Here is a 17798-nt window from a genome sequence, read left to right as displayed (position 1 = left end):
ACTCAAAGATTAGTTAAGCTCTGGAGCTTGTTGCCGGAGGGTGTGGTAACAGCGGTTAGCGTATCTGGGTTTTTAAAAGGTTTGGACAAGTTCCTGGAGGAAAAGTCCATAGTCTGTTATTGAGATGGACATCAGGGAAGCCACTGCTTGCCCCGAAATTGTTAGCATGGAATGTTGCTACTAGTTGGGTTTCTGCTGGTATTTATTATCTGGATTGGGTATGGTTGGATGCAGGATACTGGGCTAGATGAACCATTGATCTGACCCAGCATGGCTATTTTGTGATGTAAAGGGCAATTTTGGATCTAAAATAACTCCCAGACTATGGGCATGACCCAAAATATGAATTTCATATTCATTCAGTTGTATCATAGTAAGTACAATTTCTTCATTGACTTCTCCAATTATTTATTCATTTATTTATTAGGATTTATTTACCGCCTTTTTGAAGGAATTCACTCAAGGCGCAATGTACAGTAAAAATGGATCAAACGTGAGCAATAGGCAATTACAGCAGTAAAAATATTAGAACAACTTTTGTTAAATTCACGTTCAAAACCAATTTGTTCTCCCACAGCCAATCAACATTTATTCTGAAAAGAGACTTTAAACTTTGAACTGTGAGATCAATACCTATATCAAAATCAAAAAAGGATTGCTCTGTATATATTCAGTAGGGCAATCCTACCTCTGACTCTTTCTGCTCTTTCCCCTGTTCTCTAATGCCTGTAGGGACCAAGCACATGTGCAGTGCCTCTTTCTCTAATAAGATGGGACAAACAAGGCCATTGCTGATGGAGGTGTGCAAGAGGGCCAGGAGCTGTATTGATTTTGCTGTGCAGTTCCTTACCACCTCCTCCTTGATCCAGCTGGCCCATAGGAGAGGAGGCTTTGGTGGGGACACTGGGGTATTCTTTGTCCTACCTGTCTTTTAACTCAGAAGCCTGCTGAAGAGAGGAGTAACCCCCAGATGTTGTGAACCTGCTGTATGAACCAGATTTTCGGTGCTGGTTAGTACTTCTGAGCAAGCACTGTACAGAAAAGTTAAAAAAATCTCAGTCTGCTCCAGAACCAGGCAGTTGGCAATCTCACAGGCAGCTACTCTCTCCTCACATCCATATACTGTTGACTTTGAATAGACATCACCCTTAGCAACATTGGATCTAGTCCACCAAAACTCTGAAATGTCTAGTAATACAAAGCAAAGTGATTCTCACAAGTTGATCAGCATGCTAGGAAGCACTTGAATAGCCTGTCTCTTACTGCACTGAAAAGAACCCCTCCCCCACCTCCATTGCTGTGTGCCCAGATTTCTTTTTATAATGTGTGCTATGTACTGTGTGTGCTTTTGTACTATGTGAGATGTAGCTTGTGCGACAGTATGTGCTGTGCAGTCAGTGGCATCCCTCAAATGTCGTTGATCCCATAGTCACATTGAAGAAGGTTATGGAGGCAAACAGCTGTGCACTAGTGCCACTTTAGTTTCAGAGATGTGCAGTCAGAGTCTAAACTTGCAGTATAATTACATGGACTTGTTGATCATATTAGTCATGAGTAAGTACTGTTCAGTCATGGTTTCTAATTTTTATTTTTCTTCCTTTCTTGCAGGCCAGCATCTCGTATTTCCTGCTTGGGTGTTTTTGGTTTTCTCTAACAGCATGACTACCGCAATCCTGGAACGCATCAGTACTCTGTCTATCAGTGGGCAGCAGCTGCGGCGCTTCCCCAAGCTCTTAGAAGAAGGCCTTCCCAAGATGCCTTGCACTGTCAAAGAAACTGATGTCCCACAGCTTTTCCGGGAGCCTTACATTCATACAGGGTATCGTCGAACTGACCAGGAGTGGCGTTACTATTTCCTCAGCCTCTTTCAGAAACACAACGAGGCCATCAATGTCTGGACCCATCTTGTAGCAGCCTTGGCTGTACTCCTGAGATTCAATGCTTTTTTGGATAGAGAAGAGTTTTCCCTGGAATTTTCCTCTTTCCCGCTCTTTATATTTGTCATCTCCTCAATTACTTACCTTACCTTCAGCATTCTAGCTCACCTGCTACAGTCTAGATCAGAGCTAGCGCACTATACATTCTACTTTATGGACTACGTCGGTGTCAGCATCTACCAGTATGGGAGTGCTCTGGCCCATTTCTACTATAGCTCTGAACAAGCCTGGTATGACCAAGTTTGCCATTTCTTCCTTCCTGGGGCTGCATTTTTTGGCTGGCTGTCTTGTGCTGGCTGCTGTTATGCCAAATACCGGTACCAACGCCCCTATCCTATCATGCGGAAGGTCTGCCAAATAGTCCCAGCTGGCTTGGCCTACATCTTGGACATCAGCCCAATTATCCATCGGGTGATCAGTTGCCACATGGCTAGCTGCACAGAGAAGGCTGTGGGGTTCCACGTGCTTCAAATTCTCTTCTTCGTCATTGGGGCTTATTTTTTCTCATGCCCAGTCCCTGAGAAATATTTTCCTGGTGCCTGTGACATTATCGGGCATGGGCATCAGATTTTTCATGTATTCTTAGCCATGTGCACACTCTCCCAGTTAGAGGCTGTGCTCTTGGACTTCAAAAGTAAAAAGGAGTATTTCTTGGCAAGGCACAGTCCAAACTCAACCTACATAGCCTGTGGCTCCTTTTTCGGTCTCATTCTGTGCAGCGCTGTTACGGCGGTGTATCTGCGACAGCGTATCAAGGAGCGACTGGCCAAGAAAGAATTGTGAACCCAACACCATGAAGAGCCAGTTACAGGAGAAGGCTTATAGACAGTATCTTCGTTCTTGCATTGTGCGTAGTACACACTGAGACACATTGCAGACCAGAGTATCTACCTGGGAAGATGCAACCAGAGCACAGAATGAGTATGGGCAGGTTGTTTTCCATTCCTTCTCAAATACTTCTGCAGAAACTTAGAAATTTCTAGGGTACAAAAGTCCAAGAGCATAGGCGTTGCAGCTTGAGTGCGCTGATCTTATTTTTCTGACTTAGGGTCTAACCTCTGTCTCCTTTCTATTGTTTGGAATCATTTATACTCGAAGATTATTTTTGTCATATTTATTATTTTTTTTCTTGAGAGGCAGTAATATTTGATAAGAATAATGCACATTTCTTAATGCTTACTGCAGGCAGCTGCCTTAATATTTGTTTTGGGGAGGAAGGGGTTTCAGTATTGCCTTCAGGTTATAGAAAAACTATAGATCACTTATTCTTAGTCCTGCAAAAAATAAAACTGTAAAGAGGACCAGTCCTGAGAGTAGTAGAGATGACCCACCAGTGTCCCTGAGGGATCCAACACTTATTTTAGTTAACTCACATTTTTATTCCAGAGAGTGATTCAGTTTTATGAGTTGTACTGGAGACACAGGCTACTTTCTGACAGGTATGCAGTGGTATCTCAGGATGCTGAAAAACTCCGCATTTCCTTTTATCTGCAACGTGCCTTGATTTAAGACTGGAGCTTTTTTTTTGGGTGGGGGGGGATGCTTTACTTTGCACTCTGTGATGAAGAAAGTCATCCTGGAGAGGAGTTTGGATTTAAAAAAAAAAAACAGTGAGCTTGTGTATATTGTTTTTTGAAGAAATGTTACACAAGGAAAATAGGAAGATGACCCAATGGTTAGCTACTATTGAGTAGATGATGCAACAAACCGTGCTACAGCAGTTTTTCTGTATACACAGACCTGAAAGATATTGGCAGAGAACCAAAACAAAATGTATTGCATGAGAATTGACCTAATCTGGGCCACTGAAATTTTATGACGCTAGGTACTGCAATTATCTACAAGTAGACTTGAATGGGCTGATCTTAGCGCTGCATTTGACAAAAATTGTGGAAGGCTTCTGGAAGCCAAGGGCTTCTTTATACCTGCTGTAGTATAGGATGTTATTTCAGCAGGGGCAGGTTCCTAGATTTCACACCAGTCTGACCTAGACAGACTTAGATCCTCTTTGTGGGAGAGCACCCAGTCAAAACACTCAGGAGGACAAAAATAGACACTAGCCTTTAAAAGCTCCTTGGTGGGGGGGGGGGGGGGGGGAGGGTTGTCAGTAAAGTAAGGCGAAAGAGAGTGGCAATTTTCAGTTGAAATTTAGTTGCAAGAGGGAAACAGAGGAGCAGTGATACCAATTAAGAAAGCCTCTCACCCCCCTCCCCCGCCAAAAGCGGGAAATGTGGGTAACCTTGCAAGAAGCTTCCACCTTGGTGCTATTCTGCGCTCATCAAAGAGACACTGACCCCAGTTTCCTGTTTCTTTTGTTTGTTTTTTTGTTTTTCCCTAATTTTGCAGCTCATCTGTTGAGGTATACCAGTCACTCACTTCTACACTCATACCAGTGCTAAGACATATAGAAACATCGAGAGTAGGCTTACCATGGCAGTCCTGTGGTATGTTGAAAATTACCCCCTTTGGAACTAGCAAAATAATATGGGTTCTTGGAAAGTCTACACTTAGTTTACCTTTTGAGAAGTACCTGCAGAGATTTGCACCTGTCTTTCTCCAGATACTTTTCTCCCTTTCCAACTATGTGCATAGTTTTGAAAATGCAAAACTCTGTGCATTGTAGCATAGTCCACCCTGGGAATGTCCCCACTGAACACAGGCAAAAGTGCAATTGCCCTTTTGTACAGAGAGAGGATGAGCACTTTTCAGGTAGCCAGTTTACATGGGCAGATATTTACCTTGCATAAATGGCTTTTGAAATTGCCTGAAATTAAGCAGGCTTCCAGTTGTTAAGGGGACATATTCCGATTTTCTTGTGACAGTTTAGCTCTGCTCCGACACCATTTCCTTTCTTTTTCTGATCAGCTGCAAACTATTCTTTTCCTGCAAGGGGAGCTGTTCAAAATTTTGTTTTCTGATCTCTGTTGTGGATTACTTCCAGTTTTGTATGTATTTTTTTTTTTTTGCGTGGAACTATGCATTCCCTGGAGCTTGACCACATTAGACAATCTCTTGTGTTTTCTAAGAATGAGGTCCCAGCACAGTGCAACAGTGTTTCACTCACTGATTTGGAGATGTCAGGCAGTGGCAAGCTGGCACAGGCCCACGGCCATTTCATAAGGCTCCAAAGAGACAATCGCTCCTGTGTGACTCCTCTGCAGCAGCAGTTTTAAAACTTTAAACTTTTGTATGTATGTGGGTGGGGAGGGGGGGAAACAGGACAGTGATGGAAAAGCTTTTACAGAGGATGATGGGAGTGCAGTGCTTTTGGATGGCACAGACCAGCTGAACCATTTTTTCCACTCTGCAAATGCATAAGTGAAACACAGACTTTAAAACAAAGAAAAAAAAAGTTCCTTCAAACTAGAAGAAATCAGGGTAAAAGAGTTCCAGAGGTTCTTTTGCTGAAGTTATGGCACCCTCAATGGGTGGCGGTAAGTGCCCAGAAACAGAATTTATACCTTTTTCACACACTTTCAGAATGTAATCTATTTTTTTTATAATGCATGGTCAGTTAAAGCCATAGAAAATATATTTTCTTTTTAATTCCTTACTGGGTAGATCTGATGATGGGCCTACGCTTCTCAGCGCACGTTCTGGTCAAGGAAGACTTCCACTTTTATTTTTTTTAGTTAGATACATTATCTTGATCTGTTGTTGGCCATTTTGAGGGCATTTTGCATTAATGTTTTTGTCACTCTGGCTTCCTATAGTGTTTTTCAGACTGCAGAAGTAGCATGATTCACTGAAAAAAGGGTACAGGCCAGGACTCTTGCACTGAGTAATAATCTAGTAAAAAGGGGGATTATTCAACTCTGCAGGGCCAAGTTACCTTTTGAACTGAACTTCCTGGCTTGTTGCTTAAGAAATATTTTATGGAGTGGAAAGTCATAGGGTAGAGGTAATGTTCATTTTCAGAAAGCAGGGAACATTCCTTGTTGTGCTTGAGTAAGTCTAAAATATGGTTGTGCAGATTTAAAAAAAAAAAGGCCAGGGATAGTTACAGATATTGAAATGTTTTAAGGCTACTTTTATGGTGCATGAAATAACTTCTGTGAGCGAGGAGAGAGAGAATTGCTTTTTGCAGCCAGGGTTTCCTGAGGCAAGCTCATGCCACCACAATCTGCCACATGACAAATATATCAATAGATGCTGCCTGTGGTTGAATCGGGTTTTCTGAGCTTCATTCTACTGTTTACAGATAGCACAGAGCAATTTGACAAAACATCAAAGAAATGGAAATAGCACAGGAAAAAAAAAAAGATCAGTTCATCTTTGGATCATTTTTGGACACTGGGTTTCACAGGCACAGAAATTGACTTTGAGGTTCATTTTCAAAGCACCTAGACTTACAGAGTCTAAGGACCCCGTTTACTAAGCCGCGCTTGCTAACTATGTAAACACCCACAAGATTCCTATGGGCGCCTACACAGTGCGCACTAATATTGTGGACGCACTAAAAATGCTAGTGCACCTTAGTAAACAGGGCCTTAAGTGGTTTTAAAATACGCTTCATTATGTCATCAATTCATAAGTTACCTTGTGTTAAATTGAGTTTGCATTGACTCAGTTTTAAAGTGCACTAATGAATTACACATTCCTAGAAATAACATTTACATATTAGTTTGAAATGAAATCTGCATATTTTTTTTTTACTGTTCTAAAACTGAGAACTTGCGTTGGCTTCATTAAATACATTTAAACTTCTTAGCTTTTCAGAGGTAGTCCCGGGGCTTCTACCTCTGTGCTATAGCTTCAGTGAAACCTTGAAATAGTTCACACTGATACTGGCTACAGAACAGAAGTGGTCACTCTTCCACAGCTTTTAAAAATGGGTAGGCCAGCTGTCATGCCCCCCCCACCCTGCACACACAATTTTCCTCCTGCTGCTTTTGGGCTTCCAATTTAGTTGGTACTGAAGCCTTTGTTTAGAACTACTCAAGGAGTTTTCCCTTGTTTTATGTCTCTTCACAGCTTAGCCCAATCATTGCGATGACGGTCCTTGCACCAAGTCCCCTTCCCAGACTCCTGCAATCATGGGCCCTAAACCTGGCCACTGAGGGGGGAAGTTATCAATGTGGACTACCGTTAGGTTATCTTACTGTTAATCCTAGTTATTAGTAACTAGGTCTCATTGCATAAAATAAAAATACATTAGCGTCTCTAACATTTAGCGCACGCCTATTTTTTTAGTGTGTCTTAGTAAAAGACCCCTTGAAAGGCTTGGCTATCAAATAGAAGCCAGGAAGGGCCTGTGAATGTACGCTGGCTTAATGAGTACCTGTGCTGCTATTGCTGGAATTAAATCTGAAGGGAGTATGGGGGAGAACGCTGAGATGGGGAAGAGCAATTCATGAGATCTAAAGGAAAAAGGAGAGGGGGAGAAGAGTGGAGGAGTAGCCTAGTGGTTAGGGTGGTGGACTTTGGTCCTGAGGAACTGAGTTCGATTCCCACTTCAGGCACTCTGGGCAAGTCACTTAACCCTCCATTGCCCCATGTAAGCCGCATTGAGCCTGCCATGAGTGGGAAAGCGCGGGGTACAAATGTAACAAACAAAAAAAAATACTCCTCAACCACTTACCTGGGCCTTACTTTGTGAGGGAGCTATAAAGGGAAATGACTTCATGATTTGGATGGCTCCTCACCACACACCCATGCTTTTACAAAGGGTCCTGGCCCCTTTGCTGTAATTGTGTAATTAAAGTGCACTGGTAGAGAGATATATAATGAGATTTTAATGGCAGTGTAGGAGTCATAAAACACTTCCACTTTATCTGAAAGAAAAAACATGAGCCATTAATTCAACTGCATAATTTGCAAAGCATGTACTATGTGAATACACACAATTTTGTTTTATTTATTATCTTAGATACTGGTACTAACTGCAGGCCAGTAGCAACTTACATAAAACCATTTAAAAATAGGTACCATTTATAGAATACAACTAAAATACAACCATCCACTTCCCTGCCTCTCCTTTTACATATATATTCCCAAATTAAAGGCCATGTTTTAATCTATTTATAGGAACTCAATTTTAGTCACTGAAATATAAACACCTGATCTGTTAGTTTCAGCTACTAATTGCTTAGTGATTCAGGAGAAAAGTTAGGAAATGCAAAGAATTAATGACACATGAACCTCTCAGCTAGCTGAGTTGATGATGCCAGAAAGGGACAAGACTGGTCAGACACACAGTCAAAATGTCTTTTGCAGGTAGAGAATTAGTTCCCAATACGTCAGGAATTTTCAGTAGAAATGACCTTGTTTGTGTTCTATATATATATTTTTTTAAATTCACTCTTGCTATGCTGCCCTTCATCGTACAAGTTATATAATGTGATATCTGTTTTCATTTTCTGTGCCTTTGGATTTTACTTATTTATTTATTTATTTATTTGTTACGTTTATATCCCACATTTTCCCACCTATTTGCAGGCTCAATGTGGCTTACATACTACCGTAGAGGCGATCACCAATATCGGTTTGAACAAATACAAAGTGAGGTTGTGGTAAAGTTAGTTCTTATGTGAGTCGTAAGGAGGAAGTGATAAGTTATGTCCAGTATGAACTTTGGTTTTGTTGTGCTGCTGGGTTAAGGCATTTACGTTGGATCGTTGGGGTACGCCTTTTTTGAACGAGGTAGTTTTTAGTAGTTTCCGGAAGTTCAGGTGGTCATATGTTGTTCTCACGGCGTTTGGTATTGCGTTCCATAGCTGTGTGCTTATATAGGAGAAGCTGGATGCATAGGTTGATTTGTATTAGGATTTTCAGTTTAATGACTTTCCTTTCCATATTCAATCTGAAGGTGAGATATTTCAGGTACTGTACTTATTTCTCTGCCCAAGAGGGCCTTAAATTGCATATGAAGCAGTAGAGGGTGACTTGATGACTTGCTTAAAACCCCAAGTAGTGTCAGTGGGAGAAGTGTTTCTTACCCCGCTGCTCCTCTGCCATGTGTTAAAATAGGTTTATGCTGACATATAATACCCACCTTGATCTAAATTAATAAGCTATAAAATGAGACAGATTTGCTAGGAAGAGAAAAAAATATATCTGTAGCATTGGAAGTTTTGCATATAAGCTATTTTTCTATTGGGCTCCACTGTATGGCAGAGCCAGTAGAAAAATACTATGTTTTTCTCTGAAGATTTTTGCATCCTTTAACTATACTTCATTGAGCTGCAGGTAGTTTTTGTTGCAGAAAAAAAGGTTTGTGAAAAAAATTCTGTAACACTTGTTACTTTTACATGTGCAAGATTTTATTCAAATGAAACAGCTAATGAGCTACTGCAAGGCAAATTAATGCAAAGCAGCTTGACTATTAGCATGTAGTACATACAGAATTTGTTTCAACTGTAGCACCATGAGTCTTCATTTACAACTGCATGTGAGTTCTTCCCTTAATTTTATATCCCCTTCCTAATTCAGCCACTACCATTGCAGCAACAGTCTTGGCTAGGGGCCATGTACTGCTGCTGTCTTCAGAACCCAGGGTCCTAAGTCTTGATGTTATAGTTCAGCAGTGGCTAAGACTCACTCCTCCCAGGAGCCGAAAGCAGCCTTTCAGGTCATTTTCGCAGTCCTGTTTAAGTAAAAATATGTTATCTTCGCTGTAATTCTGCAGCTACCTTGGCAGTGTCATCAAAGGCCCAAAATGTCACCTTTGACTTGCTGAGACTGTTGGAAGAGGTTTACATGGCATGTACTACTGGAGATGGTGGGGGGCACAGGATAGAGTCTGGAAGGCCGGTCTTAGCAAGTGCGGGGCCCTGAACAGACCAGTTTGGTGGGGCCCCATCCTAACCCCACCCTAGCTCCACCCCATTGATAAGATTATTCCATGAACAGCGATTCTCCTCTGCCTTGCCCTGCCCTCCCATCCCATCCATGTCCAGCCTCCAGCGAGTCTCCTCTGCCCTGCCCTCCCATCCACCCATCCTTGTCCAGCGATTCTCCTCTCCCCTGCCCTCTTCTCCTTCCTGCTGCCCTGCGTACTCAGTTATGAGGTTATGCACATAAAATGGTGGGACTGAGAATGGTGGAGAGAGGAAAGGGGTAGAGGGGGGATGGAGGAAAATAAGGGAAAAGGGGAAGAGGAAAATGAGGGGAAAGGATGAGGGAAAAGGGGGGAAGGGTAAGTGAACAAGTGTAATAATAAACATTAAAAAACCAGCATTCACTGAGTAAAAAACGTACATTACCACCAACCAAGCAACTCTTTACTCTCCTCTGGTCCGTCTCAAATCAGGCTGGAACTCTCTGCCACATGGCCCGCCCTTGAGGAAGGAAGTTACATCGCGTTGCGGGGGTGGGTGGGCCGCGCGCCGCATCATACTAGTGGAGGCAGAGGAGAGGAGAGACACACTCACAGCAGACCAGGTCATGGTGGACGGGCCAGGGAGGCATCAGGAGGACAAGGAGCAACTACTGCGACCATTCGTGGCTGGGGTCATTGGTCAGGTGAGGTGATGTGGCCAGCTAGGAGACCAGGTCCAGGTGTGCGTCGTGGTGCTGGAGGGGAGCGCTGCAGAAGTCTGGCTCACACACTCACTACTTTACTGGCTGGGAGGGTCTGGGACTCGGAGCCGACTCGACGGACGTCAGAGAACACCCGGAGCAGGGCGGGAGGAGGCAGAGTTGAGGCGCGCCTCGGGGCACCTTTGAGCGCGAGGCCCTGTGTGGTCGCACCGGTCGCCCCTGCCTAAGATCGGCCCTGAGAGTCTGTGCCTGCAGGAAGGCAAAACATAAAAGAGGGGAGGAGCCATCAGAAACAGAAAGGGAGGAGGAGATGAGGAAGAAGAAATGGTGCACTAAAATATTTTATAGTGCATAAGTCCACTGGCAAAAGCAGCAGTGTCTGATTCAGCAGGAACTAGCCAAGAGAAACTAAAAACAGTTTCAGTATGAGGTCTGTGGCAACAACGTTTTGTGCAGCCAAACTAAATAATGAGAGCATTCTAAACTGCTTCTGTTTAAATTGAGAGAAGGACAAGCTGTAGACAGTTTGCTGCAATTCTGAAACTCCCCCAAAGGCAATAGAACAGAATGAGGACATAGTAGCATAGTAGATGGTGGCAGATAAAGACCTGTACTGTCCATTCAGTCTGCCCAACAATGTAAACTTATTAAATACTAGTAAAAAAAGGCCCGTTTCTGTCAGAAATGAAACGGGCGCTAGCAAGGGTTTCCTCAGAGTGTATGTTTGAGAGAGAGAGTGTGTGTGTGTGTCAGAGAGAGAATGAGAGAGACAGAGTGTGTGTGTGTGTGTTTGTGTCAGAGAGAGAGAGAGAGTGTGTGTGAGACAGTGACTGTGTGTGTGTGACAGAGTGTGATAGAGTGTGTCAGAGAGAGTGTATGTGAGAGACAGAGATTGAGTGAGTGAGTGTTTGCCCCCCCTCCTCTCTCAGGACCCCCCTCCCCTGCCCCCCCCTCCAGCCATCCATGTCCAGCGACCCTCCTTTCCCCCTGCCCCCCTTGCAGCCACCCATGTCCAGCAACCCTCCTCTCCCCCTGCCCACCCTCCAGCCACCCATGTCTAACGACCCTGCTCTCTCACTCCCGCAAACTGGAGCGCCAGCCATCTTGGCAGAGCCAGCGCTCCAGAAGCCGCCCCAGTCCTCTCGGCTTCGCGAAGTGAAGCACCGGCCATCTTGTCAGAGCCGGTGCTCCATAAGCCGCCCTGACCCTCTCTTTCTGGCCGTAGGATTCGTGTCAGGAGCTGGGCTTGCTGCATGCCCAGCTGGCTGCTGGAGCCCTCGCCCCGCTTCCTACTTCTGTGGGTTAGAGCCTCGCGGCCGGACTCCTCCTCCTCACAGCCCAGCCAACTGGAGGCTTCCCTTGCCAGCTGGCTGCTGGAGCCCTCGCCCCACCTCCTCAGCATAATGGCAACGGTGACGTCAGCCTGACTTCGGAGCCTAGCTCAGCAACTCTGAAGGAGCCACGGACACAGGCAGCTACTTTAGAACGTTGGAGGTGAGAATTATTATATAGGATGGTATACATAAGTATTGCTACACTGGGACAGACCAAAGGTCCATCAAGTCCAGCATCCTGTTTCCAACAGTGGCCAATCCAGGTCACAAATACCTGGCAAGATCCCAAAAAAGTTCAATACATTTAATGAGTGGAGTGGCCTAGTGGTTAGAGCACTGGTTTTGCAATCCAGAGGTGGCTGGTTCAAATCCCACTGCTGCTCCTTGTGATCTTGGGCAAGTCCCTTAACCCTCCATTGCCTCAGGTACAAACTCAGATTGTGAGCCCTCCTGGGACAGAGAAATATCCAGAGTACCTGAATGTAACTCACCTTGAGCTACTACTGAAAAAGGTGTGAGCAAAATCTAAATAAATGTTGCCTATCCCAGAAAAAGCAGTGGATTTTCCCCAAGTTAATTTAATAATGGTCTATGGACTTTTCCTTTAGGAAGCCGTCCAGACCTTTTTTAAACACCACTAAGCTAACTGCCTTTACCACATTCTCTGGCAATGAATGAATGAATGAAGTGTTACATTATATGTCTGGGAAAATGTGGGATACAAATGCTACAAATAAATACCTGTTCTTAATTTATCCTTGCCATTTTTACGGCAAAGAACCCGAAAAGCTCCACTCCGGCCCATCCAAATCTACTTAGCCTCCATTAGTGCACAGACCTTAGAAGTCAGCTCAGCACCGGTTTTCCTACCTAGCCTGCCCTAAGCTTCTTTGGATCCTATCCTTCTAAACAGGATTCCTTTGTGTTTGTCCCACACATTTTTGAATTCCATTACTGTTTTCATCTCCACCACCTCCCGCAGGGAGGGCATTCCAGGTATTTTCCACCCCCTCAGTGAAAAAAATTTCAATTTCAATTCATGCCTTCTAGTTCTACCACCTTCGCAGCCTGTAGTTTCCTACTTATTCCCTGTCTCTGCTTTTGTGAAGCGGGACCACATCCGCTTGTCTCCAATCCCGCGGAACCTCTCCCGTCTCTAAAGATCTATTAAATAAATCCTTGAGATCCTGCCAGGACTTCTCTGAGATCCCCTCAGTACCCTGGGATGTATCCCATCTGGCCCCATCACTTTGTCCACTTTAAGATTTTCAAGACATGTATAAATTCTTTCTTCTGTGAACAACGCAATATCTACTCCATTCCCAGATATACCCTCTGCCACCAACTGCAGTCCTCCAGGATTTTGTTCTGTGAACACCGAAAAGAGGTATTTAGCACGTTCACTTTATCCTCATCTCTCTTCACATAGTTATTCTCAGTATCTTTCAGTCTTGCAATTCCATTCCTATTTTTCTCCTTTCCCCAGTATATCTTAAAAAAAAGGTCTTATTGAGGGGCATAATTGAATGAAAACGCCTATCTCCATGGGCGTTTATCTCCGAGAACGGGTCAGTGAAGGGGCGGACCGAACCGTATTTTCGAAAAAAATAGACGCCCATGTTTTATTCAACAATGTGTGAGCTGGGCGTTTTTGTTTTTCAGCGATAATAGAAAATGAAAGCGCCCAGCTCAAAAACGAATAAATCCAAGACATTTATTCGTGGGAGGGGCCAGGATTCGTAGTACACTGGTCCCCCTCACATGCCAGGACACCAACCGGGCACCCTAGGGGGCACTTTTACAAAAACAAATAAAAAGGTCAAAGAGCTCCCAGGTGCATAGCACCCTTCCCTTGTGTGTTGAGCCCCCCAAATCCCCCTCAAAACCCACTGCCCACAAGTCTACACCATTACTATAGCCCTAAGGGGTGAAGGGGGGCACCTACATGTGGGTACAGTGGGTTTGGGGGGGGTTGGACGACTAATAAGCATTAAGCAGCACAATTGTAACAGGTAGGGGGGGATGGGCCTGGGTCCACCTGCCTGAAGTCCACTGCACCCCCTAACAACTCCTCCAGTGACCTGCATACTGCTGCCAGGGAGCTGGGTATGACATTTGAGGGTGAAAATGAAAATGTGTGAAACATCATTTTTTTGTGGTGGGAGGGGGTTAGTGACCACTGGGGGAGTCAGGGGAGGTCATCCCCGATTCCCTCCAGTGGTCATCTGGTCATTTAGGGCACTTTTTGGGGCCTTATTCGTGAAAAAACAGGGTCCAGGAAAAGTGTCCTAAATTCTAGGTAAAAACACATACTTTCTTCCCATTATCGGTGAAATGCGCCCATCTTTGTTCGGCAGATAACCACGCCCCAGTTCCGCCTTCGCCACACCTCTGACACGCCCCCATAAACTTTGTCCGCATCCGCGACGGAGTGCAGTTGAAAACGCCCAAAAATCGGCTTTCGATTATACCGCTTTATTCGTTTTTGTGAGATAAACGTCCATCTCCCGATTTAGGTCGGAACTTGGGCGTTTTTCTCGTTCAATTATAAGCTGGATTGCCTCTCTTTACCTCTTTAGCCATTTTTTCTTCCTTTTTTTTAGCCATTTTTTCTTCACTGCAAAAGACATGAAACAGAAATGATAGCTAACTGGGAAGAGGAGGAGAAGATAACCTGCCTTTGGACGAGGATACAGGAGCAGTAGAATCGAGGTTGAGAGGGGAAATTTTGTTTTAGGATTATAAAATAATGGACTAAAATAGAAAGGGATTTCTAATTGAGGCACTGTGCCCTTCTACATTTCAACTTCTACAGTCCTAGTGCCCTCAGAATGTTTAGTGCATTTTTATAGACCTTTAGAGGCAGATGCACTAAAGCTAAATGAGCCTTTAATGACCCTCCAACGAGGAAAATTTGATCCGTTGCATGCATCAAAGGGCTTTTACCGAGGAAGCTAGCAGCTAACGAAAACGGAATGGAGATGAGCAATTAGTGTAAAAACCCCATTGAAACGAGATGCACAAACCTTTTCCGATTGCCTTTACGCAGGAAAAAGGCAGGAAATCTAACGAGAGGTCTGGACCTCTCGTTAGGACAGCTCTGTGCCAGGAAAAATCATTAAGTGAAAAAATAAACAAACTTTGAGCCAATCCCAGCGCATTAGCAGAGCTAAAAGCGCTGTGATTGGTCCAAAGGACGTCAGTAAGAGGTACAGAGGGCTTGAAACCATTGGGCTAAAGAAAACAGAAGATAAAAGCCATAGTAGGCTGAAACTGGAGACAGACTCTTCCTTGGATACAAGCCAGCACTTTTCAGAAACGCTTTCCTGTCCTGCATCCATCAGTTGCAGTGGGTAAGCTTATTTAAGCTTGATCCCACGCCCTAGCTTAAAAGCCCGGGAGATACACCTACTAGGAGGTAAAGACTACCTTCTAGAGCATCATTCTCTTTCAAAGAAAAACGTGACAACTCTGTCAGAACAGATTTCTGCAAATACAAACCCAAGAAATGCAAAACGTACCCTCTTGGGGTCGTCGCCGCCATTCCCCTCCTCCATCGGGCCCCCCTCCCTCTTACCGGGCCCGTGCAGCGCCTCTCTCCTCTGTCCGAAGGCGCTGCACGGGCAAGAAGAAAGCTAATGCCTGTCTTCGCACAGCTTCGGTCGCGCGTCTCTCTCCTCCTGCGCCCGCCCCTGTCTGACGTCAGTAACCTACATAGGTTACCGACGTCAGACAGGGGCGGGCCCAGGAGGAGAGAGACGCGCGACCGAAGCTGGGCGAAGGCAGGCATCAGCTTTCTTGCCCGTGCAGCGCCTTCGGACAGAGGAGAGAGGCGCTGCACGGGCCCGGTAAGAGGGAGGGGGGCCCGATGGAGGAGGGGAATGGCGGCGACGACCCCAAGAGGGGGCGGGGCACAGGGCGGAGGATGTCGGGAGGCAGAGCTGAGGGGAGACAGAGTAGTGAGGAAGGGAGGGGGGCCGGGGCTGCTAAAGGTACGTTTGCTTTTTAATTTAGAATGCAGGGGGAAGTGGGGCAGGGGGGAACGGCGACCTCGGGTGGGGGGGGGGGGCAAGGACGGCCATACAGGACGCTCCTGACGAGCGCTTTTGCCCCCTCCCGACCCTTTATTTATTTTTGTTTTGATTTGGGAGCCATGTGCTTGTGTTTTGACTGTGTTTTGACTGTTTGTGGCATGCGCAGAGCAGCTAACATAACGCTTGGCTGCTCTGCGCATGATTTGGGGGCCGATTAACGATGTGTATTGTGATTCTTTGATACATTCTACGTTTCAATACCGATCTCAGCATGTGTGACTTTTTTTTTTGGTGCATTCTTCGTTATTTTAAAATCGTTAGGGACTTTAACGATTTAGATTTTTTTTACGTTTGGTTGCTGCATCTGCCTCTTAGTTTCCAGAAGATACATTTAACTAACTCCCTCCCCCCCCCCCCCCAACATACACACATACCGAAACACTCTTCCATAAACGTGATTACATCCATGGTACACACCACCTGCACACACATCAAACTCCATGCCTCCGGATCTACTAAATACACTAATACTTGTTGAAACCTCATGAAACATGGAGCCCATCTGAAAGAGCCATACACAATCATCCCATGTGAGCATCTACTCAACATACGCATCACACAGCCAGCAGCAAAAGTCTAGCATACATCACATTCCAAGTCTGCAAATGGAGAAAGGGTAAGTGGGTCATTGTATATTTCTGTAAGTGAGGAGGGATGAGTAGGAGTAGCTGGTGGGTGAGTTAAAAAGTGAGAGTTAACCCCAAGGGAGGGGGGAAGTTGGAGAAATTACGTTTGGGAGAGATGAGTTTATTAATGGTTTATTTACAACGTAATGTTTAAAAATGATCATGTGTATAAAGGTATACTCCAGGGGGATACTGCATAATGCAAAATTTGCACTGGATTTCCTTTGTGCAGAATTTTGCCACACAGAATTCTGCACAAGCAGCACTACCAGTGGCTTTCTTGATTTGTCCCCCTCCCCAATATGAAATATTAGTTTGTTTTGTCCCACCATGCCAATCTCCAGCCAGGTAGAGGGCTACAACAGCTTTGTCAGGCTGTGTCCTCCTCTGCTGCCCTAGGCCTGACTACCAATTTGAATCGTACAGGACACTGTACAGTCAAGTGGTTCAAATCAGCAATCTGACTCCAGGCAACAGAAGAAGAGGATGTGACCTAACATGCAGTCACTCTTCCCCCACTTGGAGTGATTGGTGCAGTGGGACAGAACAAACTGCTATATTGTGTTGGAGGAGGGAAGTAAATTAGGGAGGTGCTCTAAGAGAGGAGGAAGCAAAGACAAGTTGGGGGGGTGTGCTTGGGGTGCAGAAAGGAGAGAAGGAAATGTGGGAGAGGGGATAGAACTCAGGAAGAACAGAAAGATGGAGAAATCTTGAGCATCTTGTTAGGAGGGAGGGCAGAGAGACCTGGGTAGGGAGAAAGAGATCAGAGAGGGGAGATAAAGCTGGGGAGGAATGGGCAGAGAAAACTATGGGATAGAGAACAAAAAAAAAGGGTAAAGGTGTCCACCCTGGAGAAAGCAGGGCTTTAAATGAGGAGGGGAGAGTTCATGCTAAAGGTAGAACCTGGAGAATGAGATTTCTGGGGAAGAGGAATCTGAAGATGGAGAAAAATGAGCTGGCTTAAGGCATGAGAGAGGTAAGGCACTGGCTCAGAGCACCAGAAGCCTGGCTTATTCTTCACGGTGGTATGAGTGTATTCCTTTGCTCTTACAATAGTTGGCTCAAGGAACCTCCACCTTTTGAGCTGGCCCTAGGGAGTGTAAGGCTTGGGGCAGGGAGGAGCTAGACCTAATAAGGGAGGAATTTTGTGTAAAAGAATTGTAAATGGGTGTGCAGAATTTTCAGCTTTTTTGCACAGAATTCCTCCTGGGAGTAGGTGTGATCTGTAGAAATATCCAAAGCATGGACATTATATTTACCAGTGATTCCAAACAGTGAGAAGCACTATTTCATTGCCCTTTGCACTTTATAAGGTATTAGTCCATG

The 17798-nt window shown here is 44.9% G+C and overlaps 1 protein-coding gene across 5 annotated transcripts in view; it reads left to right on the top strand.

Annotated features, from left to right (window-relative positions):
- Positions 1–17798, top strand: part of PAQR8 (progestin and adipoQ receptor family member 8) — a 73341-nt gene that overhangs the window by 51249 nt on the left and 4294 nt on the right. For 3 of the 5 annotated variants that reach the window (XM_030198731.1, XM_030198730.1, XM_030198733.1), the window contains one exon: positions 1609–3448. In XM_030198731.1, coding sequence (XP_030054591.1) covers positions 1659–2720 — 1062 coding nt within the window. In that variant the 5' untranslated portion in view covers positions 1609–1658 and the 3' untranslated portion in view covers positions 2721–3448. Of the gene's footprint in view, positions 1–1608; positions 3449–17798 lie in introns of those variants that run through there. The other 2 variants (XR_003941636.1, XR_003941635.1) reach the window with 2 other exon arrangements.

This window comes from Microcaecilia unicolor, chromosome 3 (genome assembly GCF_901765095.1).
Source record: "Microcaecilia unicolor chromosome 3, aMicUni1.1, whole genome shotgun sequence".
Lineage (NCBI taxonomy): Eukaryota > Metazoa > Chordata > Amphibia > Gymnophiona > Siphonopidae > Microcaecilia > Microcaecilia unicolor.
The sequence above is the reverse complement of the archived record's forward strand: the minus strand, read 5'-3'. Positions and strand labels throughout refer to the sequence as shown.